This window comes from Meles meles, chromosome 17 (genome assembly GCF_922984935.1).
Source record: "Meles meles chromosome 17, mMelMel3.1 paternal haplotype, whole genome shotgun sequence".
NCBI classification, from domain to species: Eukaryota; Metazoa; Chordata; class Mammalia; order Carnivora; family Mustelidae; genus Meles; species Meles meles.
In genome coordinates, this window is record NC_060082.1 from 2,620,695 (window position 1) to 2,645,626 (window position 24,932).

Below are 24,932 nucleotides of genomic sequence, written 5' to 3' on the forward strand. Positions count from 1 at the left end.
CTACAGTCTTGAAGAGTCTCCCCTGGAGGAGAGTCGACCAGGACCCAGGATCTGGTCTATTCCACTAATGCCCATGATTGTGGAGGTTTGGAAGGGAGCGAGATGGCAGAGGGAGTAGAATGGCCAGAGACACCTGGGTCCCTCTCCGCTCCACCTGGATGGGGACACAGTAGAAGGAATGAGATCGACTGAGAGATTTATGGACATCTCAGGTCCCATTCACCGGATTTTATCTTCTGCATCATGGGGATATACAGTTTCCCTTCCTGCAACCTTCTAACATGGACGGGCTGGACTGAACCACTCGGAGACCACGTGTCCAGTGCCTCCTCAGGGGCTTGTCACCTCCAGTGTCCTCCAGCCTTCCTCCATTGCCTCTGACTGTGTAGCCAATGAAGAGTCATGGTGTAACCAGACCACAGCCACTGGGCACATGCGTGTCAGTTTCTGTCAACATTTCTCTCCTTCCCGGCTGACCTTTTACTATTGTAAACTTCATTTTTTTTTTAAAGATTTTATTTATTTATTTGACAGAGAGAGAGATCACAAGTAGGCAGAGAGGCAGGCAGAGAGAGAGGAGGAAGCAGGCTCCCTGCGGAGCAGAGAACCCGATGTGGGGTTCGATCCCAGGACCCTGAGATCATGACCTGAGCCGAAAGCAGTGGCTTAATCCACTGAGCCACCCAGGCGCCCCATGTAAACTTCATTTTATTAAAAAACGTCTACAAGGAAAATCTGCTCTGATGAGCAGCACTGATATCATGCGTTACCTTCTTCTTGTCCTGAGAAGCTCAGAGGATCTGGAAGGACGAGACCTGTCCAGGCATCACTGCTCGGTTCCTCCCCCACACCTGTCCTCCCTCTGCATCCAGGTCTGGGTGTGGTGTTCATGCACCTGCTGAGGTCCCCCTGGGGCAGAAGGTAGCCTGGGAGTCTCCTCATGCTGGGTGGACCCCTGTGAGAACATGGAAGCAGGACACTCACTGGGACAGTCACTGACAGTGGGAGAAGAGGAAGGAAGAAGTGAGGGTGAGAGACACGATCTCAGGAAAACCAGCCGATGGGGAAACCAAAGCCCGGTGTGGACAGCAGGTGATGTGGTTTCTGTCGGCCCATTGAGTGTGAGTGCTGGGATGGGGTAGGACCAGGAACAGGCAGAGGAAGGTCAAGGAGCACTCAGATGGGTGCTGCTCAAACAGGAGACTGGACGCAGGACTGAAGGGCCCAGGTCGCTCTGGAACTGCCATTCCCGTCTGGGCTGATGGAGCTGGGTTAGCAGGAAGGAGATAGGAAAAGATGTGCTGCGGACAGTAGTCAGGATTCTGCAGGAACCAGCAGTCTAGGACGCTTGTAGATCCAGAGAGATGTGCTGTAGGAATGGCTCACACTATTGCTGGTGAGTCTAGAGTCTGCAGGGAGTGTGAGCCAGGCCGAGATGCAGATCTGCTGCTGGGGTTCAAGTCCAAGGTCGTCAGGAGGAGACACAAGGACGAGACAATACCCCAGTTCCAGTCTGATGGCTGTCTGCTGTTAGAATACTCCTTTGCTCACAGGAGGTCAGTCTTTGCTCTTGCTGAGGCCTTCAACTGATGGGGCGAGGCCCACCCACACTGTGGAGGGCAGTCTGCTTTACTCAGAGTTCATCATGGACACTCTTTATAGGTTTGTTTGCATAGAATATCCCGGGGAATTTACAGAAATTTTCTGGGACTCATAAGTGAGGTCGCCAAGACTACAGGATATAAGGCCCACAGGGAGAGAAGGCACCCATCAGACACTAGTCAGGATGCAATATTTTGTTTATTTATTTTCTCAGTCATTCCTATTTCATTTCTGCATTTCTAGTGCAGACCTTATTTCTGTAAAAACACACACTTGAGACAGATACAAAACAATGTCGGCCGTATATTAACATCATTTTCATCACCATTCCATTTTCTCTTCAAAGATAAAAATCCATGTTTACTAACCTACTCATTCATTCCTCCAAGGATTGAAACATTTCCTTCAATGAGGTTTTCCGACCATGAACTCTAACGTTCAACACACCCAAACCCACTACGTCCTCAATCAAAAACAACATCACTTTGGAAATCGTTATAAGAAGATAATTATACACAAGCACCTCGGTTCAGACTTCAAAAACTAATTAAATATTATTTCAGAGAGAAAAGGAGACACTGATTTCCACTGATAGGAATTGTGATGTTAAGAGTTTGGAAAAGTTGTCAGACATAAAGTGTATACAAAGATGGTCACAGTGATGTAAACTGTATGTCTGATACCAAGGGTACGATTAAGTGTGTGATGCGTGCACGCGAGAGAGATGCAGGTTTCATGAAGGTACACAGTGCAAACATACTGTGATACAGATTCAGTTCTACAGAAATGCCAGGTAAAAGAAAATGTCATCTCCATTATGGTGTTCATCGTGTTAAAATACGTGGAGGAAAAAACTAGAGGAAAAAGTTCAAACTGTTTACTACTAGATAGTACAATTACAGATAATTTCTCTAAAAACTTCTCTAAGTTTTTCTGATCTAAATTTCTCATTCTGTAAGTTTCTCATTGGTTTGGGGCAAGTCAACTACAGTGGCTTATTTATGCCCATTTCTCCCAATGATTGCAACAAAAACACTGGACAAAACAACAAGCAAGTATGTGAGGACTGAAAAGTGTGCAGTCGACGGATTGGGGAAGGAAGTAAAAACTTAGTGAGACCCATGATGGACGTGAGTTTCAGGGGCTTTTCCTTTCCTGTTTTCCTTTCTGGTTTGACCCCTTGATGGGTCAAGTCCCCAACCTACGTAGCCAGAACACAGAGCATAACCTCAGAGAGAACCACGAAAGAGGGTCCCGGTGAGCCAGAGAGTGTGGGGAACATTTCTGGGGCTCCTTACAGCCTGCCTGACCCCGCAGCTAGCCTCCGAGTTCAGCATCCCATAAAGCCTGAGAGACACTTGCAGAGCATCTATGGCCCCGGAGAGAAGTGGGAAGTAAGAAAGGAGCCCCGTGGCCAACAGAGCTTGAGAAGAATCCTTGCGTCTTCTGGTTTCCTCTCAGTCCTCTCACCTTGGAGGAGTCTGGTCTAGTCTATCCCAGGACACGGGGAGGACGGGGGAGGAGGGGTCGGTGGGAAGAAGTGTAGCTATCACACCAGGAGAGCCCCGGGTTTCTAGCTAGGGCTCCACGTAGCCAAAAGATACGGGGAAATCTCAGAAAAGAAAGAGCAAGAAAAGGATGCCCATCACTAGTCCTAAGCCCGCCTCTGAACGGCACCGTGGAGGACAGGGCTGGGGAACAGCCACAAAGACTTTCACACCTGACCTGGGACATAATCCACCACCCGAGTCCCAGGTTATGCGCTGAATGACACACGTGCACCGAAGACCTGAGCGCCGTAACGCAGGCTATGAAGTCACCGACAGGGGACCAGCACCCACAGAGGGTGAGGCAGGACTGGCCAGACGGGCGGCGTGCAGACACAGACACAAATCAGCTCCATCCCCAGACGGTGTTTATAAGGCCCAGAGTCTCACGATAGCCCCCACATCTAGATAAAATCCGAAGTAACTAGCGGGGGTGCCTGGCTGCCTCAGTCCACGGACCATGTGAGTCTCAATCCCAGGGTCGTGAGTTCAAGCCCCACACTGGGCATGGGGCCCCCAACAACCCGAAACACGGAGTCCGTGCAATCTGACCTCCACAACTCAAGAAAATGACAGTCGGGCCACTGGGTGGCTCAGTCGGTTGAGCGTCTGACTCTTGATGTCAGGTCAGGTCCTGATCTCAGCTCGTGAGTTCGAGCCGCGAATTGGGCTCCAAGGGACACACTGAGCCTCTGAAAACAAGACCCTCGTTGTCGGACATCCAGAGCAGCACCCACAGCTTCTCACGGCTACTGGTCTCTTTGCTCAGATTTAAAAAGGAAAAGGAAAAAGTCCCTTAAATATCCAGAATGGATCAGCTTGGGTTTAAACAATTTTCTGTGCATCGTCTAGAACTGAATGTCCATGATGTCCTCCTGGGCTGGTTGTCTTAAACCACTCTGGTCCAGCTCCAAACAGGCTGTGGGCAAAGCCAGGGCTGGCTGTGCCTCAAGGTGCCAGGAAGCCTCAGGCCAGCAGGGGCAGTCAGAAAACGGGCACAGGAAAAGCTGCTGCTTGTCCTTCCCCTTCCTCCACTGGGACCTGGTGACAGGGAAGCAAGAGTTTCCCCTGCAGGACTGCAGCAGGTGCACATCCGTCCTTGCACACGGTCCTCACGCCTAAAGCTCAGGGACCCAGGGGGTGCTGCCAGGAGCAGGAGGGGGACTAACATATATGTTGAGGTCATGGATTTAGAGCGCACTGAGGCCCCGAGTGCTCTGCAGACATGGACAGTCATCCCGTCCAGGTCCACAGAATGGGTGAGAGAGTGGGACGGGGTGCGGGGGGCAGGGAGCCCCGTGTGGCTCTGTGGGGGGTACCGTGGCCTCGTGCACATCCAGTCCTCACCCCCTCACTGTCCAGACTGCACTGAGAATAGGAATCATGTCCAACGTCTGTCACCCACCGTGTGCTGTGTGGCTAATGACAACATCACCACCTGCTGGAGTTCCTGCTTCCCAGTGCCCGGGACGTGGTTTCTCCCTGCTCCCCGCCCACCAGCAAGGATGAGCTGTAGGGACCCCGGAGGGAACAGAGCTGAGCTCAGAAACGGACCACACGATTCAGGGACACAGCCCTGCTCTGCCAGCGACCCAGATGGGACAATGTTCGCAGACACTTCGAGTCCTCCTTGCTATTGTGATCTGCGTGTTTGTGGGTCAGCCCTGGTTATGACCAGACAGCTGCACGGCTGGAGGCTGGTGTGTGTGTGTGCGTGTGTGTGTGTGCAAGTGTACAAATACGTGTGCACGTGTGTGTATGTGAGCTCTCCTGTGCAGACACTGAGGTTGTTAGGAAGAGAAGTGTCTCTTCTTTCTTCTGATCTCAGGGGATCTACCTGCTTCCAGTGGATCTCTGGGTCAGCTGAGAGATGGAGAGGAAGGGGAATTTGAGACCCGCTTTTCACTGCTTGAATTACTAATTCGGGCCAACAGCGGGTTTCTTTGTCACCTGGGGGAATGGTGGTAGGGCACGGGAGGAGAGAAAATGTGTCCCTTACGAAGGGGGGACCTTATAGTATTTCCCTGGGCTCGGGTGAACTGACCCCACGTCCCACAATACAAACTTGCACTGTTATTGCCTGATTACACACGTGACCACAGCTTCTGCTTCCCTTCCTGTGGGAGAGGAGCTCCTGCTCTTTCTCACCAGGACCCCAGTGTTACCAAAAGGGATGTGGGGAACATGACCCCAGGAGGAGAGGGCAGAGGAGGACACAGGGGCAGAGGTGTGGCTAGTGGGGCTGGGGGGTCAGTGTTTGGGATCAGCAGAGGGTGTGGGTGGGGAGACTTCCCTGGGCATCAGTGGTGTGACTGGTCCCTGAATCCCAGGAACAGGGGCCCCAGAGAGAGAAGGACAGGGGGGATGGGAAGGGTCCTGCCCAAACCCTGGAAGCATCCCTGTGAGCAAAGTGCAGCCCTGGGGGGACGGCAGAGAGTCTGGGAGGACGGAGGTGGGCCTGGGGTCCAGGGGACTGACCGTCAGGGAACACGAGGAGAGGGGTTGGAGCCGGAAAGGGACATCAACGGTGTCACATGGGGGTCCCTCCTGGTGCTCTAGGGGTCCCCGTGAAGTGAGGCCAAGGTGCGGGCTCAGGTGTGGAGCAGGGGCAGCACGGGGACCGGGTGAGGACTGCAGGGGAGGAGCGGGCAGGGTCAGGGGGACGAGCCAGAGAGAGGCATGCAGGAGATGACATGTCCCCAGAGAAGGGACCTGAAGTGCAGGGAAAAGTCCTCACTGAGCCCCGAGGAGCTCCGCCTCCTGCGTGGGGACAGCAGAGAGGGGGACGTGGGTGTCACTCTGTGCAGTCAGTTAAAGCTCACTGTCAGGAACTAGAAACTTCTGCCTGTGCTGAGCAGTAGGAGGCCGGACCGTTGGCCAGCAGGACAGGACAGAAGGAGGTTGGCCAGGACGTGGGACAGCCAGCCGAGGCCTGGAGAGACGGGCCTGGAGATCTGTTCCCTGAGCTGAGTCCTGACTCTGGCGCTCCCATCCGTGCGGCCTGGAGACTCAGCCTTTCTGGCTCCTTCTACTGGTCTGTAAAGTGGGCACAAGGACCCCACCACACAGAGAATCCACCAGGACCCAGTGAGTTAGCAGCGAGCAGAATGTCCAAACAGTGCGGGTCACAGAGCCCGCCCTCAGCAAGCAGGGACGATTACGAGTTCACGTTGTCTGTAAAGAGCTCTCAGTGCAGGACTGACGGCCCGGGGTGCTCAAGACGGGCCTGGGGGGGTGTTGTGATTCTCCATGGATTGTCCCTGAGGCTGAGGGTCTGAAAGCCAGTTTGATGTTGTACAGATGAGGAGGACAGTAGAGGCCGTCTAGGGTTGTCACGTAGCAGTGGCTGAGTGGTCCTGGAACAGGTTTGGACCAATTTATTTACTCAGTTTCCCTGATCTACCACTGTGTGTGTCTCGCAGGGGCTTGTGCACGAGGATTTAGCACAGAAATAACTGCTGGATCCATCCAGTCCTGCTCAGAGCCGTCGGAGGTGGAAGAGGCAGGACCAGAGCTGTGGGCGTCATGCTCAGGAGACAGATGTCCCTGGGGCGGGATCTCTTGCTTCTTCCCATTAAATCGTGGTCATGGCCTGGCCTGGCCTGTGGACCTCACTGTAGACAGTAGTGAGAGAGTTCTCCTCTTCTAGATGTGGTTCTCTGCTACCCTGGAATGCAGACAGAGGGTTCCTGGGACACCTGAGGGACGCTGATGCCCCAGAGGGACCCACGCAGACCCAGGGCTGCTGACATGACCTCCCCCAGTGCCCAGCACTGCATGGACCCCAGGAGAATGTCCTTAGTTAATACTGTGTTGTCTGGAAAGGGTTACAGAGGCCTGGAGACCAAAGTCTGCAGATGACTGGGATTGACAGGCCCACACCCAGGCACAGAGGGACTTGGGAGAACCCAGGCTGCCTCCTCTCCCAGCCTCACCTTGTCCCTGTGGTCTCTGGACCTCTGCTGGCTCAGCTCTGCATAGTGGATGCCACCATCCGGGTCCCTGGTCTCCTCCTGCGATCCTGCCCCTGAGTCACACACAGATGGAGCTTGAGTCTCAGCCTGGAAGCCTGTACCCTCCCCCTCCATGATCCCCATGACCATGGCCACACCTGCCAGCCGCCTGCAGGGACAATCCCTGAGCAGCAAAATGCAGGAGAAAAGGAACCCAAGCTCCAGCATGGGAGGGAGGTGTCTGGACATGGGAAGGAAAGTGCAACCTGCCTCTCCCAGGCTCCAAGTTCTTTTTCCCACGTCTCTTGCAGAGGTACATCCCAGCTCCGAGGATCAGCAGCAGGACCGCAACAGACGCCAGGATACCGAACAAGTGGGCAGCACTGGTCTGTCCTTGCGCATCTGTTTCCATCGCACAGAGAGTGACGAAGGTTAAGGCAACAGAGAACCGAGGACGCCCATTGCCAGGCACATGGAGACTCTGAAGGGACCTGGTCAGAAGCTCGAGAGGGAGGAGCAGGGCAGGGGCTCTCACTCAGCCAGTTCCTGAGCTCCTGCTTGGGGCCGGGGAGCTGAGAGAAGCAGGACATGGTGCCCGCCCTTGAGGAGCCCCTCAGCAGGGAGAGGGCTGAAAACATGCTAAAGGCAGCCAGCCAGAGCCATCCCAGGACACTAATCCTTACAGATTGTACCCAGGTCATCACGGAGGGCCTCCTGGTGGTGATGGCAAACCTGGTCTTGAGGGAGATGTGGGAGATTGTCCAATATTCAGGGTGGGTGAGGCATCCCAAGAAGGAGATCCATGACCAGGAATGGCTGTGACTACTCTCCAGTCCTTGGAGCTGCTGACACCCACTGGCGCAGGCTAGAGAGGGACCAGGCAGGAGGAGCTGGGTGGGAGGAGGATGGGAGGGAGGCAGGAACCTGTTTCCAGAAGGTCCAGTGGGTCCCTGAGCCATGAGGTTCCTCTGGGATCAGGAATACTGAGGGGGCAGGTCTCCCAGCAGCTGGAGGGGGACAGGTGGAGGAGCGGGAGGGCCCAGGGGATCTAAGTCATTCATTCATTCATTCATTCATTCTTGCAGGGACACGCTGTGAGTAAACCGCCCGAAGCTAGGCTGGGACAGGCATTCAAAGGAGCAACAGACATGGCCCCTGCCCTCCAGGGGTTCAGGCTGCAGAGGAGACTAATCCTGGGCCAGAGCATCAGCTCCCAGTGTGGGGCCAAGGACGACTCCTTAGAGGAGACGAGGTGTGAGGGCAGGACAACAGCAGCTCCTGCAGGGCTCTGAGCCATTGAGGCTAAGGAGCCCCTGTGCAAACTCTCTTTGTATTGGGACTGCCCCCAGCACACGGCCCTGTGGGACTGCCCGGGTCACAGACCCCCGGAGCCAGCTGCAGGGAGGGGGTCCCTGGATGGGAATAAGTCGGGAGTGGAGGACTCCTGACTTGGAAGGGCTGAGGGCAGAGGGAGGGGCCTGAGCAGAGGCTGGCAGCGGAGGAGAGCGGGACACATCGGGACTGCAGGCGAGCAGGTGGCTGTGACGTGTGTCTGTGAGACCAGAAATGGCCAGAGGAGCCTCGAGCCCTGAATCCTGCAGGAGTCACTGGCCCAGACCCCTCAGATGGCAGAGACCATGGACACCCCCAATTCGCTTTTCCTGAAAACCACCGTGGACACACTTGGGGTGATAGATGAGGTCAGGGAGAGGTAGCTGCTGGGTGCTGCCTGGACCAGCAGGGGTGAGGGCTGGAGAGCAGCATGGGAGGGACACAGAAGGGCAGAAGCAGGTAGGATGTGTCTGCCAGAGTCCTGGATGGGGTGACCAGGTGGCAGGGGGTGACATAAATATGGGGGACAGAAGCCGAGACCTTCACCCTGAGCTTCCTGAGCTCTGGAAAAGTCCCTCTCCACTGGCAGGTGCACTCACCGTGGCCACAGACGTCCGCAAGGTCCAGGGTGGCAGTTTTCTGGTCTCTCTGGTTGCTGACCACACAGATGAGGCTGGGGCTGGGCTGGCCCAGGGACAGGTTCACAGCCAGTGTCCAGGGGTTGGGGGCTGGTCCTGGGGCCAGTCTCTGCTCCAGCTCCCTGGGGAGACCCTTGCTCTCCCAGGACACAGTCAGGTCCTCCTTGGTTCCTGTGAGGTCACACTCCAAGGTGAGGTTGCACCAGCCTGGTGTGAGGGACAGATCCGTGGCCCGGATCTGGGGAAGGGGCACAGGCTCTGGGGCGGGAGGGACAAGAGGACAGAGTCTCAGTGAATGTAGAAATCACAGGTCCAACTTTCTCCTGCGGATTCTCCCTGAAGCTCCAGCTTCCTCCCCCTAAGGACAGGGATTGCATTTTACAGATCACAGAGAAGTGACCCAAATACACAGCAGGGGCTAGAATGGAAAGGAGCCACTGAGTTTAGCTCTAGGTGGTTTCACTAGACTGAGCTCGTCTTACAAATCTGCCCTGAGATGTAATGTGGACCCCACCTACCCAAACCCCATAATTTGAGGAAGATGGGGTGTCCCTTAGAAGAAGAAATCAGGGACAGAAGGATTTTCCAGTTCCAGAACCCAGCCCTACTGTTCCTGCCTGGATGGTTCCTGGGACGGCACAGCCCGTGGTGCGGACAGCCACTGCCCAGCTCTGGGAGCCCAGAGAGCAGCCCCAGGGTCCCCCAGGAGTGACCGCAGAGGAGGTCACTAGGAATGACCTCCCTGATTTGTGGTTGGATTGTACCCTGAGCTTGGTCCACACCGGAAGACAAGGGACAGACTGAGGGTCAGTTGGAAATCGCTTCTGAGGCTGAAAAGGCCACTCTCTCCCTGGGGCAAGTGTCCCTGCATGGGGAGGTGGAGGAGTGCAGGGAGAGGGAGCTGCTCACTGACGGTTTGAGGAAGGTTTACCTTGTGAAACACCCTCCATCTGTGGAGGTTCAGAGCTGGACCATGGAGTCTGTGAGTGAGCTGACTCGGGCTGGGCTGAGAAGGACGAGGGGACGGGGCGGGGAGAACCTCACGTGGGATTCCGGATCCTGCTAGGTGACGAGTGTCCCCCAACCATGGCCATGTGCTGACCCTCAGAGCCTGCAGGTGTCTTAGGTCCCCGGACAAAGGGGAACTGAGGCTGAGAACCAGCTGATGCTAAACTAGAGATGGTCTGGATTCCCCGGACAAGCCCCATGTGATCACAGGGTCCTCAGAAGTGGGAGGAGGCAGGAGACGAGGTGGGAGGGACACGGTGCCAGAGGGACTCATCCCACCTGTGCCACCTGTGAAGGGGGAGGAAGGGGCCAGAAGCCAGGGGGTGTGGATGCCCCTAGAACGGGGGACAGGAACAGAAGTGGATTCTCCCCGGAGCTTCCAGAAAGGAGCACAGGCCTGCAGACACCTGGACCTCATGGCAGAGGCTCTGGGGTCTGACTCCTGCCCTACAGCCCAGGAGGACCCCGGGGTGGTGTGGTCAGCCACTGAGGTTCAGTCACCTGTTACAGCAGCACTAGACAGCAAGAGTCCCACTAAGGACCCTGAGTCCTATGGGGACAATGAGTGTTATGGCAAAATCCCCATTTCTACCCATTCCGTGTTCCCTCCGAAGCACAGACGTGATTTATCCCTGGTGTGAGTCTCAGCTCTGCCTGCATTTGTGGTGACCTCACAGCATTGAATGTCAGGGGAGAAGATCGAGTCTGAAGTCTGAGGTCTGGAAGGAATCCTGCAAGCAGGGTGCACGGACACTCCCGGGGACAGAGGAAGGGGGTCCACTGTGGGACTGGGGGAGGGGCTGCCACGCACCGTAGACCATCAGGTGGAAATACTGCTCATATTGTCTTCCTGTGGTATAGGACTCTTGAACCCGGTACAGCCCACTGTCCTCAAGGGTCAGGTTGTCAATCCTCAGGGTCGTTGTGTTGAGCACATGGACCCTCTTCTCGAACTTGTCCTGGAAGTTGACCCATTGTGGAACATCTCCCCCGGGACTAACTTGGAGTATGGCTGTGTAGATTGATCCGGTTTTAATGCGCCAAGTAATACTCTCCAGCTCGGCTCCTGAAGATGATTCTGGATTTCTGATCGTGCGAAACAACACAGAATCTCCTTGAATCCTGTTCAGTGGAACAGGAATTCCAGAATTGTCCACTGCAGACTCACGGGCTCCAGGACTCTGGGTCACAGCGCTGCAGACACCTAGGGCATAGGACACAGGAAACATGGGTGGTTTTCATTAGGAATAAAGGAGGAAACCCTAGAACCATCTTCCTGAAATCCATCCCATGTGCCCCCTGGAGTCTGGGAAGGCAGGAGAGTGTCATGAGTTTGGGGTGAGGCTGGAATCCCTCCTGGTCCCAGGGGAGCGTCCCCTTGAACAGTCACGGGAACTTGCTCACCTGCAGTGCCCCGACCCCTGACAGTGAGAGCATGAATGTCAGGGGATCTTAGATCATACGGCATGAGAACATTTCGGAGGCCACCCTGAGAGCATTTCTGCAGGAGGCAGGTTCTCACGGGGCTGCAGAGACCCCTCATGTCCACAGTCCATGCGAGCTCTGCCCTTGGAGGGGGTCCACCCCCAGGACTCCCCTCTAAGGAGCAGAGTGCTGCTAATATGATGGGCAGCCCTCAGGGACAGCAGGTCCGACAGGAATGTGACCACGTCTTGTTTTCACCCTGTGTCCTGCTCGCTCTGACGAAGCCCACCACCATCTTGTGGGCGGCCCCGTGGAGAGACCCCCATGGGGAGGGACGGAGGGCAGCCTCTGGCCAACAGCCAGGGACGGTGAGGTCCTGACACGGCTCCGTCAGGCTCCACTGAGCCGGGCACAGCCACACTGTCCCCCAGTCCCTCTAGCACGTCGGGACACAAGTGCCGTGGGTCCCCACAGCACAGTGCTGCATCCCTCTCTTCAGAAAGCGAATTGGCCCAAACCTTGATTTTGGGCTCGCAGCCTCCAGAACCAGGAGATAAAAAGATTGTGTTGTTTAAGGGTTTACACTGTCCTCTTCCGGCAGCCCCAGGAAACTGAGGCAGGAGCCCAGGAATTGCAGCCCCCACCCCACGTGGACCCAGTGAAGGCTCCTGGGGTCTTGCCTGGGCTCCTGGCCAGCAGGTCACAGGGTGTGAGGTCTGGGGTGAGACACACCTGGGGTCACGTTCCAGATCCTCCCTTCACTGGGTGAGCAGCCCCGGGCTATTTCCTAAAGTGTCTAAGCCTGGAGCTCCCGCATGGGAACCACCAGGACGCGATGTGAGCGTGTCCACGGGGCTCCTGCAAGGATTACATGTGACGACACATGAGAAAGCCCCCACAGTGACTGTTCCTTGTCATCTCATCACTGTGTTAGGGCTGTGGGGAGTTTACAGGTACCTGGTCCACCTGCTGCTCGCTCACCTGAGACCACAGGCTCCCCATGAACATGAGTCCCTTTCCCTACGTTTACTGCTTCGTCAGATTCTGGGCATCTTGGGATCCCAGGACAAACCACTGACGCAGGCGGGTGCGGGGTGTCGTCCCCCTTCCAAGGGTGAGAAGGTTGCATCTCGGCCGCACTCAGCAGCTTTCGTCTTAAATATTAAGCAGATTCCACACTGCAGTAAAGGGGGGCGCTAGACATGGAAATGCAGCTCTCCCCGACCTCTGAGCCCCACTGCCGCGCTGCCCTTCCCACAGGCTGGTGCTGTTCCAGGTTCCCGTGTGCTCCTCCTTCGGGGGTCTCTGCACTGACCCCTGTCTCCCCGTGTGTCTCCACGTGCACGACCCCACACCTCCTGCGCTGCTCTGCTCCCCCCTTCTCCGCACGGCTCGGGACCAGAAGGGATTCTAGCCTCGCTCTAGCCTGCGTCTGCACACGGAGAAGTCTCATGAACGGTATCCACGGCCGCACGGCCGCATGTGGGTGTGTGTACATCACACTTGGTGGTGTAGACAGTTCCCGTGGGTGTGTGGACACTGGAATAACCCACTAGAGGGTCTAAGACCAAAGGCAGCTCCATCTCAGCCTCTGACCGACGCTGCTCACCGCCTCCTGAGAGCGACCCCAGCGGCTCTCCCCCCAATAATGCTGAGGTTCCCACCAGCACACGGTGATCAAACTTTCCGCCCTTCGCCAGTCTGATAAGAGAAAATTATGTCACATTATATTTAAGGACATTCCTCCTGTGAATGAGCCTGGCGGCTCCTCATGAATTAATGCACAGAACGACGGTGTCCCCTCACACCCGCGTCCCCACCCCGTCCACGGCCACGCCCCATCTTGTGTGCAAATACACAGAGTGTGGTGCACACAGGACGCCGACCCCGAGTCAGAGAAGCCGCTCTTGTTCCAACAGGGGGACGGTGCGTGGGGCTCCCCGAGGGACAGCAGATCCGTCCCCAGGGCGGCACCTGCCCGCGGCTGCTCCCCAGGAATTCTGAGCCCACACTGTCTCTCACATGGGTCAGAGGGGTCCGCCCCAGGGGACAGGGACACGGATGCTGGCATTTCTGCTGACCATGGGCAGCAGCCACGTGGTTCTGGCCAGGCTGTTCCTGAGCGGCTGCTCTGCGGCCCAACCCGCCCCGCGGCAGCTCGCTGTCCTGAGCGGGCCCTGCATACCGGGGTCCACACCCTGCTCTGCAGAAGACAGAAGCTCTGCAGACCCCGTTCAGGAGCAGAGACAGAGACAGCAGAGGGCTCGAGGGCTGCAGCAAGCCTCAAGGATGCATCCTTTCCTCCTTGGAGGGCGCAGGAGGTGACCACAGGTGGTCCTGGGCTCTGGGTTCTGAAGGGGCCAAGCAGGCTCCCCAACTGTCTGTCCCCATCAGGGTGCAGGACGAGGGCAGGACAGGAGGAAGACATGGAGCAGAGGCTTTGGAGAAGCCACAGATCAGTCCTGTCCAGGGGGAGAACCCGGGAGAGAGGAGGCTCAGTCCTCAGGCTGTGGGGGAGGAGCGGCCCAGAAGCTGGAAGCCCACTCAGGACGGGAGGAAGACACGACAGTGCTCAGATCTGCAGAAGGTGCTGACCCCAAGGAGGGACAGAAGGTCAGGGACGGGGTGGCTGTGAGCAAGAGTCTGAGTTAATTTAAATAAGATGAAATTTGACTTTCAACCGTCAACATCATATTTTGTCTCCCTCTTTCTTTCTTCCCTCCATCCCTCCCTTAGTTCCTTTCTCTCTTACATAATCTTCCAACCTAGATACTTATGGAGAAAACTATGTAATTTCCCGTATGTGTCCAATTACATAAATTTGAAAAGTGTTGAAAGACCACAGTTGCTGATAGGAAGTTACCCTGTTAAAATGGTCTCCAACCTTGCAAAATTCATTTTTTAATGATTTATCTGCCTGTTTGCAAACGTCCTGGGATCCCAGAAATTCCCCAGAATCCTGCAGGCACAGAGGGGCTGGTGTGTTCACAGCAAACATTATAGACAATAACAGCTTTCCATGGGGTCTGCAGAATTCAGAACTTCAAGAGCTTAGTATTTTCTCTTGTGTTCTTAATTTATTACACAGAAGCAGATGGTCTCTGAGGAAGTAAGAACCGGAAAATTGGACTCTCCTTAAAACAGTCATTCAGTTCCCTTTTTGGGGTCTCCTCTGCTTGCCTTCTGACCCCCAGGTCACCCCTACCCAGAGCCCAGGTGAACAGTCTCCCGTTCCCGGCTCACCCTTACACAGAGCAGGTGGATGCAGACCCTTGAATTCTGGGGGCTCCTTTCCGTCCCTTGCAAACAGAATGTCCCTGGATTCGGGGCCTCATCTTGCCCAAGGAGCGAGACTAGCGCGGCCCCTCCAGCTCAGACAGGGGCTCTGGGTTGGCTCCTCCTGCACACAGCAGCTGCAGAGGCTGCCGGTCCCTGTGCACGGGAAGGGGGGGATGTCCGTCCCCACCCCAGGTTCCCGCAGCCGTTCCTGTGTCTCCTGCATCCCTCTCCCCTCACACCCTGGGAGGAATTCCCTTCATGCTGCCAGGCAGCCGGGTCAGGGTTCCCAGCCTGGCCTCAGCCCAAAGCTCGCTTTGTTCCCCTGTCCCCCCCGGGGCTCTAACCCAGCGCACCGCGTGTGCTCCGTCATCACGGAGCTGCTCTGTCTGGTTCTTCAGCACAGACCTCAGCCAGCCCGGGAGCTCCTGCCTCCCTGCCCACCCGGCGGCCTCCCTCCCAGGGGCCCGGGCCACTCACTGAGGAGGAGGCTGGTGAATCGCAGGAGCCAGGAGGCCCCGCACAGGGGGGGGTCTTCTGAGCAGGCGCCCATGGCCGGCAGCCTCCCTGCTGGCTCAGCGTGGACCTATTCTGCTTCACGGAAACATCCAGAATACAGACGTAAGAGGAGGAGGAAAGCTTCTTCACTCACAAGAGCCCTTAGGCTTCTCGGTACCCCAGGGGCGGGGCTGACTGTCAGTTCTGGGACCTCACTGTCCAGCCTAGAGTCACCCACTCCCATCTCTCATGTTAGCTCAGCACCCGCAGGGGGTGCTCAGGAGATAACTGTAGAGTAAATGTGGGAACAGCTCCCCTCTAGGAGGCCCGGTGCTGGAGAGAACCCGTCCCTGTGCTCACAACCAGCCTGGTGGTCTCCTGTCCCCAGCCTGCACCCCTAGGACCCCTGACCTCTGTCCCTGGGCTCCCACTCAGCTTGGGGCTCCCTGCTGACCAATGCCAGCTGATGGCCAGGCATGGAGACCCCTCCTAGAGCCAAGGACATGGGGACTTTCCTGCTTTGGGCCTGTCCTCTGTCTTTACACCATTTGATGAGTCACATATCCTTTCTGATTTTCTAGGAACCTCACTGTCAGGTGTCACGGTGAGAAGCTAGGAGCCCGAGAACAAAGCCTCCTGGGAAGTGTCATCCCCACACCCCAGTGCACACACGGGCATGTCCCCACTGCTGGTCCCCAGGGCTCTGTCTGCAGCTTAGGGCCGGCACTGCCCCACACACAGGACCAAGCCGACCCCCACAGGAGCGGCCCCACAGCCTCCCTTCCCTGTGAGGCTCTGCCAGCCCCGGGCCCCCGCTCACGCACAGGCAGGGCTGGAGAGGTTACGTGCCTCTGGCCATAGGCTCGGTAGCCTCAGTCTGATGGCCATATATGGAGGGTCAGGCCCGGCCTGGCCTCTTCTTCCAAAATGAGGACCCCATTATCTCTGAGAACCATGGCCTCCTGTGGACCCTAGGGGAGCAGCTCTACCACTAACCTCCAGCCGGTGCCCCATTCCCTGCCCCTTGGGCTCCCCTCAACTGCTCAGACCCTCAGATCCTCAGGCTGGATCCCCAGGACTCTGGGGTCCCGAACTCTAGGTGGTCAGCCTGTTGGCTGTTGAACCCATTTTATGGATGTGAGACCCGAGTCCTAAGGGTTTGGTCCTCCTGCCAGAGGTCACCCAGCAGAGCAAGAGTCAGGGTTTTGACTCCCAACAAGGAACTCTGAGAAATCCCGTGTCACCGCTTCTGTCCCATTCCAGTGTGTGGTCTCTAGTGACCACCGCATCCAGTCTGGGCTCCCCCGGAACTGCTCTGTGCCCCTCAGACCAGAGAGCCCTCGGTACTGCCTTGTTCCCCCGCTCCCACCCAGTGATGGGAGATCCCTTCCATGGGCCGTCCCTGAGCCTTGTGGGCAGAGACTCCTCAGACAGAGTCCAGATCTGGGCAGCTCATCCCCTGGTCCCCCCAGGGTGATGGGGACCAAGTCGGCTGTGCCCCTGTTCCCATCCCTACAGCCCTGGGTGACCCTCAGGATGAGAACTCTTTGCTTGTGCAAACCCCAGCTTGGGGTGGGGCGCAGGGCCCAGGAGGGAGCCCCCAGCAGCCTCCTCCTTTCTCACATCCGCAGGCGGAGGAAATAAGCCTGTGGTTGCATCTTGCAGGCTCTGAGGTCCACAGTGGCCTTTTGCCAACCACATCCACCCCCTGCACTGGCTACGTCACACAGAGGACAGACCTCCAGCCCAGCTCCGGGTGGGGGTTGCTTCTCCCACACTCGGGCTCTTCCGGAAACTTCCAACCTGCCTGGACACAACTCCCTGGTGGGAAGAACGCTCATGACCTTGAGCTCAAGGACACGCGCTAGGCAGCGTGACTTCTGTGCTGACCTTGGGCTTCAGGCTGGACACCCTCCTGGAGATACAGGGACTCCATCCGCGGCCAGAGGAGGTGTGGGCTCTCCGACCAGACATGGTGAGGCTGGCTCTCTCTTCCTCATGGTTTCCCTGCGTGTCCCTGGACACAGGGCTTGATGGCCCTGAGCCCTGAGCTCTCTGCACAGTGGGGCCGGGGAGCTGCTGCAGGAGTCTCTGGGCCTGTGCGGGCTGGTGAGTTCACTCGTGTTCCAGGAGACTCCAGAATGCCCTTGGGGGACAGACCTCATGCATGAGGAACATGGTCGGTTTCCTACTAGACTAAGTTCCCAGGAGCACCCCTCCTGCCTCTCCCTTCCTCTTAATTTCTTTCAGAGAAGCAGGAGTGACCTTGGGGACAGGCAGCCCCTGAGGGAGAAATGCCATCCCTCAGCCAGGGCCTGTGTGCATTTCCACACCGGAGTCTGAAACCCGTGTCCAGGAGGACACAGCAGTGTGAATCAGAACGTCCTTCCCGACATGGGCACTGGATTCTTCTCCCACCAGAGAGCAATGCCATGAACCCCAGGGAATCCATGATCGCAGTGTGGCCATCAGGAGGGAAAGGATGGGTGAGGAACAAGAAATTCACTAATAGAGCCTCTCAGTAGATGCAGAAAAAGCATTTGACCAAGTACAGCATCCATTCCTGATCAGAACTCTTCACAGTGTAGGGAGAGAGGGTACATACCTCAATGCCATCAAAGCCATCTATGAAAAACTCACAGTGAATATCATTCTCAATGCGGAAAAACTGAGAGCTTTCCCCCTAAGGGCAGGAAGACAACAGGCATGTCTACTCTCACCACTGCTGTCCAACATAGTGCTGGAAGTCCTACCCTCAGCGATCAGACAACAAAAAGAAATAAAAGGCATCTGAATCAGCAAAGAAGTCAAACTCTCATTCTTTGCAGATGATATGATACTTTATGTGTAAAACCCAAAAGACTCCACTCCAAACCTGCTAGAACTTGTACAGGTATTTAGAGAAGTGTCAGGATATAAAATCAATGGTCAGAATTCAGTTGCATTTCTATGCACCAACAGCAAGACGGAAGAAAGAGAAATTAAGGAATCGATCCCGTTTCCAATTGCACCCAAAACCGTAAGATACCTAGGAATAAACCTAACCAAAGAGGCAAAGAATCTGTACTCAGAACACCATAAGGCACTCATGAAAGAAATTGAGAAAAACACAAAGAAATAGAAATATGTTCCATACTCATGGTTTGGAAGAGCAAATATTGTGAAAACGTCTATGCTACCTAGAGCAATCTACACACTTAATGGCATCCCTATCAAAATACCATCAACTTGGGGCACCTGGGTGGCCCAGTGGGTTAAACAGCTGCCTTCAACTCAGGTCATGATCCCAGGGTCCTGGGTTCGACATCGGGGTCCTTGCTCAGGAAGGAGCCCGCATTCTCCCTCTGCCTGCTGCTCCCCCTGCTTGTCATTGCGTTCTCTTTCTCTGACAAATAAATAAATAAATCTTTTTAAAAAGATACCATCAAGTTTTTTCAAAGAAATATAACATAGAATTATAATCCTAAAATTTATGTGGACCCAGGAAAAACCCTGAATAGTCAGAGGAATGTTGAACAAGGAATCAGGACATCACAATTCCAGACTTCAAACTCTATTACAAAGCTGTCATCATCAAGACAGTATGGTACCGGCACCAAAACAGATACATAGATCAATGACATGGAATAGAGAGCCCAGAAATGTTCCTGAACTTCATGGTCAACTAATCTTCAACAAAGAAGGAAAGAATGTCTAGTGGAAAAAAGACAGTCTCTTCAATAAATGGTGTTGAGAAAATTGGACAGCCACATGCAGAAAAACGAAACTGGACCACTGCTTACACCACACACAAAAATAGACTCAAAATGGATGAAAGACCTCAATGTGAAACAGGAATCCATCAAAACCCTTGAGGAGAACACAGGCAGCAACCTCTTTGATCTCAGTTGCAGCAACTGCTTCCTAGAAACATCACCAAAGGCAAGGGAGGCAAGGGTATTCATCAGGATCAGAAGTTTTTGTACATCCAAGGAAATAGTCGACAAAACCAAAAGACAACTGACTGAATGGGTGAAGATATTCATAAATGACATGTCAGATAAAGGGCTAGTTTAAAATCTATAAGTAACTTATCAAACTCAACACCCAAGGAACAAAAAATCCATTCAAGAAATGGGCAGAGGACATGAACAGACATTTCTGCAAAGAAGACATCCAGATGGCCAACAGACACATGAAAAAGTGCTCCACATCACTCGGCATCAGGGAAATCAAAATCAAAACCACAGTGAGGTACCACCTCACACCAGTCAGAATGGCTAAAATTAACAAGTCAGGAAATGACAGATGCTGGCGAGGATGCGGAGAAAGGGGAATCCTCCTCCACTGTTGGTGGGAATGCAAGCTGGTGCAACCACTCTGGAAAACAGCATGGAGGTTCCTCAAAAGGTTGAAAAAGAGCTACCCTATGACCCAGCAATCTCACTACTGGGTATTTACCCTAAAGATACAAATTTAGTGATCTGAAGGGGCACGTTCACCCAAATGTTTATAGCGGCAACGTCCACAATAACCAAACTATGAAAAAAGCCCAGATGTCCATTGACAGATGAATGGATAAAGAAGATGTGCTATACAGACACACACACACACACACACACACACACACACACACACACTCTGGAACATTATGCAGCCATCAAAAACTCCAAAATCTTGCCATTTGCAATGATGTGGATGGAACAGATGGTATTATGCTGAGTGAAATAAGTCAATCAGAAAATGACAATTGTCATATCATCTCCCTGATATGAGGAATTTAAGAAACAAGACAGAGGATCACAGGGGAAGGGAGGGAAAAACGAAACAAGACAAAACCACAAAGGGAGACAAACCATAAGAGACTCAGTCCCAGGAAACAAACTGAGAGTTGCTGGGGAGTGGAGGGGGAAGGATGGGGTAGCTGGGTGATGGACATTGGGGAGGTTCTGTTCTATGGTGAGTGCTGTGAATTGTGTAAGACTGATGATTCACAGACCTGTACCCCTGAAGCAAATAATACATTATATGTTAAAAAAAAAAAGAAATGTACCACTTCCCACAGGCACTGGAACAAATACGGAATGACTGAGGGACAAGTGTCCCCAGTTTGCAGGCCTGGTGGGGGGTCTATAGAGCCCGTGGGTTCCCCACTGCCCTGGCGTCAGACACAGCAAGCTGAGAAAATCTGGACCAGGGAGGATGCATCCCACCTGGGGCTGGTGTGGGAGTAGAGCCCTGCCCTTGCCACCATCACCATTCAGGACAGCAGCTCTGTCCTGGCTTGGGCCTGGGGTCCTCCATCCCATGATCCTCAGAGCCACGGGACCCCACACCGGATGCTGTCGTTTGTGCCCAAACCCACAAGACCTTCTGACACAGGGATGGAAGTTCCCCTCCCTCCCTGAGATGCCATCCTGGGGTCAGAATCTGCCCCTGATTCTCCAGACCCCACGGGAGCTGGCCTTGGCGCACCCCAGCACAGTAAGGATCCCACAGCTTGTCCTCCCTTTCTCTTCCTGGGATCCCTGCCTGCAGATTGAGTGAGGAGGTGAGGCAGGTCAAATAAAAAAATAAAAAAATAAAGCCCAATCAGAAGCAGAATACTGAGGTCTGAACAAAAAGTGGATGTTCTATCTAACTCATTAGGAGTGAGGATCAAGGCATCAACACAGATAAGAACAACATTGACTATTATAGAATAACACTATGTACGAAGAAACATTCATACATTTTAAAATCTAGGTGATTTGGTACCTTTCTAGGAAAGTGAAATGACCAAAAATCTGTTAAGGAGAAGCAGGAAACCTGGATGTACCCATTGATTTAGAAGATATTGGGAAGGTGGCTAACGGTCTGTCCTCATCACGGGTGTAAAGGGCACACAGTTTTGGGCGTGAGCACTGTCTGAAGGCCAAGGAAAAGAACATTCCGGTGTTACAGACGGTGTTGCAGCTTAGAAAAGGCAGAAGGTTGTCAGGGCATGAAAGTATAGCTCAGTTTACCACTCAGGTCAGATGAGAAGCCCAAACCCAGCACAGGACAAACACACCTGCTAACCCATGGGTTACAGTCCATCATCACAGAGAACTTCATCTTCCTAAATTTAATGCTTGCCAACGAAATCACATGCTACATCACGATCGCACTGGATTTATGTAGGAATGCAAGGACAGTATAATTAGGAAATTTATTAGTGGAATTTACTCCATTAGCAGATTAAAAGGAGAAGTAATTACATTTACGCAGCGGGTGGCTATTCCCAGGCATAGCTCCAAGGGCTTTTCGTTAGCTTGTAAAATCCACACGATGACCGACAAACTTACACGCATCCTTCGTGTCCACAGTGCCATCTGGCCCGGGATGGACAACGTTAGTGTAAAGGGTCAGACGGTAAACATCTTTGGTGTCATTGGCCATATTGTCTCCGTCACAACTATAGAGCTTGGCCACTTTGGGAGAAGGCAGCCAAACACAACAAGGGACATGAGGTGGCTGTGTTCCAATAAAACTTTATTTGTAGAAAAGATAGGCTCTAGATTTGAGCAATGGCTATAGTCTGCCAACCTCTGATCAGGGCATCAGTAAAAGTACAAACTTCTAGCCCTTCTCTAGACTCGCTGCACATGTGACTAGGGGAAATGATCCTTTCAAGCAGCTTCTTTAAAATAGCTGAATTAACAGGTAATTTAAATATAAAACCAAACGGAATGTCTGCTACAAAGGGTTAGGAAGAGCACACAGGTATTTAGAAAGCTTCTGCCTCTGGGAATGAATTTGTTCATCAGCTGGTGTGTATGAATGTTTGTTATAGCGCCTTTTCAACAGATGAGGGATGTGAATCAAGCTTGGAGAATCAAACTCCCAGGAAAATTAGGTGTGTCTCTGTAGGTTTCCTTTACTTATTGCTGACCGTTCCCCAGGTGAAGGACACCTGCTGAATGCCTGCTGGGAACGGTGTAGAGCCCTGGGCAGGGGCCACAGAGGGCGGGGCCAGCAACGGGGCTGTCAGGGGACAGCAGACCACACCCTGCTGCTCCAGTGCGAGGCAGAGAGAAAGATGGTCCCGGAGAGAACTGGAAGTAGGAGCATTTGCCCACTGTGCAGGCGAAGGGTGAGGGATGTGGTCTGCGGAGAGTCCCCAGCATCCAGGAAGGAGGACAGAGTGGGCAGCCAGATGCAGTGACGTGTAGGACAGGTGGAACAGGGCACAGGGAAGACAGCGTGGGATGCAACTGGACAGACATCCGGGAGCAGATCCTGGGCAGGTTAGACTCCCTCTCCTGAGGGCCATCGATCCTGTGGGGAGTAGGGGCGGGAGCAGGTTGGCTGTAGGCAGGGAAAGGACAGGAGGATCCTGCATTTCTGAAAGCTCAAGAGAGCAGTCAGGTGGAGGGGGATTTGGGGGGAAACCAGGGGCAGGGGAGACTGTGAGGAAGCTGCTGTGGTGCCCTGAGCAGGGTACGGACGGGAGAGAGGTTGGGCGGGTGGACACTCAGAGCTCTGCTTCTCTCCTCCCTTTGTCCTGCTCCCCCTGCCCTGTCTGCCCGGGTCTCTGCTCCTGGGTGTAGGGCGTCTTCACTGGCCTGGGAGCTTCTGGGGCTAGGTCTGTGTCTCCTTCTGCAACCCTGTTTGGTCTAGGATGGGACTGCCCCTGTGGTCCTCCTTGTAAGAGTGCAGGGCAGGTGGTGGAAAGGGTTTTACTCAATGCCGAGTTCTAACCCTCGGTCTCCCTCCTGGGGTTGCTCCTCCCTGTGCTGATGTCCACCTTCCCTGTTTTGTTTCTGCCACCTTTTTGGGTCACTTGAGAGATTTTAAATCAGTGCTTGAACCAGCTGGTTAAGAGCCTTTGTGATACAAGTTTGTACATTTCATAATGAGATTTGCATTATTTTGCAATTGAAGAGTTTTTTATTTTATCTTTTTGGATGGTTTCCTGCCCCTCCCTCCATTTGTTTCATGTACTTGTTGTAGTTTTTAAGACATACTAGCTGCTTTTTCCTAATAGGAAATCTTTAAATTTGGCTTATAAGGTTAGAGCCAGTTCCTTCTCACTGGTCACATCATGGTGATGGAGTCCCCCTGGGAGGTCAGCATGAGGGCAGATGGACTGAGACATGATCCCAGCGCAGCTGAGGTCCGTGACTGGACGCACACTGAGTGGTTCCATCATAGGAGACCCTGGAGCTTGGTCTTGGCAGAACCATGTGGGCAGCTCAGGGTAGGTCGTCTGTAGGGCAATGACATTCACTTCATGAGGTCTGACATGGGGGCTTGGGTGGGCTCCCCTAGCAGCCCAGATGAGGGGCAAATGATTTGTCGATCAAGTGTTTCTCATCTCCCGCCAACAAACATAGAGCAGGTACCAGGAAGCAGCTCTGTCTGTGTGCAGGTGATGGGACAGAGAACAAGGAGAAGCTCTGCCCTCAGGCTTCCTGCAGGCTCATGAGGGAGAAATTACACTGAAATGAAGGACGCCCATGAGCACGAGCAGCATTTGTGAGCAGCACAGGGAGCAGCTGAGAAAGGGAAGCAGGGAGAGGAGAGACCGTTCCTCATACAGACTCTATCTGCTCAGTTTTGCCAAACAAATCAGGAAAGCAGGAACTCTACAGTCTTGGAGAGTCTCCCCTGGAGGAGAGTCGACCAAGACCCAGGATCTGGTCTATCCCACTAATGCCCACAATTGTGGAGGTTTGGAAGGGGGCAGAGGGAGTAGAATGGCCAGAGACACCTGGGTCCCTCTCCACTCCACCTGGATGGGGACGCAGTAGAAGGAATGAGATCCATTGAGAGATTTATGGACATCTCAGGTCCCATCCACCTGGATTTTATTTTCTGCATCATGGAGCCATACGGTTTCCCTTCCTGCAACCCTCTAACATGGACGGGCTGGACTGAACCACTCGGAGACCACGTGTCCAGTGCCTCCTCAGGGACTTGTCACCTCTGTGTCCTCCAGCCTTCCTCTCCTGCTTCTACCTGTGCGGCCAATGAAGAGTCATGCCGTGACTGGACCACGGCCACTGGGCACATGCGTGTCAGTGTCTGTCAACATTTATTTCCTTCCTGCCTGGCCCTTTACTGTTGTAAACAACATTTTACTAAAAAAATTCTACAAGGAAAATCTGTTCTGATGAGCAGCACTGATATCATGTCTTACCTTCTTCTTGTCCTGAGAAGCTCAGAAGAGCTGGAAGGATGAGACCTGTCCAGGCATCACTGCTCGGTTTCTCCCCCACACCTGTCCTCCCTCTGCATCCAGGTCTGGGTGTGGTGTTCATGCACCTGCTGAGGTCTGCCTGGGACAGAAGGTACCCTGGGAGTCTCCTCATGCTGCGTGCTCAGTCTTTGCTCTTGCTTGGGCTTCAGCTGATGGGGTGAGTCCCACCCACACTGTGGAGGGCAGTCTGCTTCAGTCAAAGATCATCATGGACACTCTTTGTATGTTTGTCAGCATAGAATATCCCAAGGAATTTACAGAAAATTCCTGGGACTCATAAGTGAGTTTTCCAAGACTACAGGATATAAGGCCAACAGCGAGGGAAGACAACCATCAGACACTAGTCAGTATCTAGTACAGGTTTGTTTATTTATTTTCTCAGTCATTCCTATTTTATTTCTGTATTTCTAATGCGGACCTTATTTCTGTATAAACACGCACTTGAGACAGA

General features: G+C 53.9%; 1 protein-coding gene across 4 annotated transcripts in view; it reads right to left on the bottom strand.

Annotated features, from left to right (window-relative positions):
- Nucleotides 1-6,511: 6,511 nt before the first annotated feature.
- The window catches only part of LOC123927436 (SLAM family member 9-like), a 32,006-nt gene continuing 13,585 nt past the window's right edge, over nucleotides 6,512-24,932 (bottom strand). Inside the window, exons 2-8 of one of the 4 annotated variants that reach the window (XM_045982001.1) lie at nucleotides 15,262-15,375; nucleotides 10,892-11,284; nucleotides 9,034-9,330; nucleotides 7,835-7,967; nucleotides 7,373-7,504; nucleotides 7,085-7,176; nucleotides 6,512-6,816 (exon numbers count right to left, since the gene is read on the bottom strand). In XM_045982001.1, coding sequence (XP_045837957.1) covers nucleotides 6,812-6,816; nucleotides 7,085-7,176; nucleotides 7,373-7,504; nucleotides 7,835-7,967; nucleotides 9,034-9,330; nucleotides 10,892-11,284; nucleotides 15,262-15,334 — 1,125 coding nt within the window. In that variant the 5' untranslated portion in view covers nucleotides 15,335-15,375 and the 3' untranslated portion in view covers nucleotides 6,512-6,811. Of the gene's footprint in view, nucleotides 6,817-7,084; nucleotides 7,177-7,372; nucleotides 7,505-7,834; nucleotides 7,968-9,033; nucleotides 9,331-10,891; nucleotides 11,285-15,261; nucleotides 15,427-24,932 lie in introns of those variants that run through there. The other 3 variants (XM_045982002.1, XM_045982003.1, XM_045982004.1) reach the window with 3 other exon arrangements.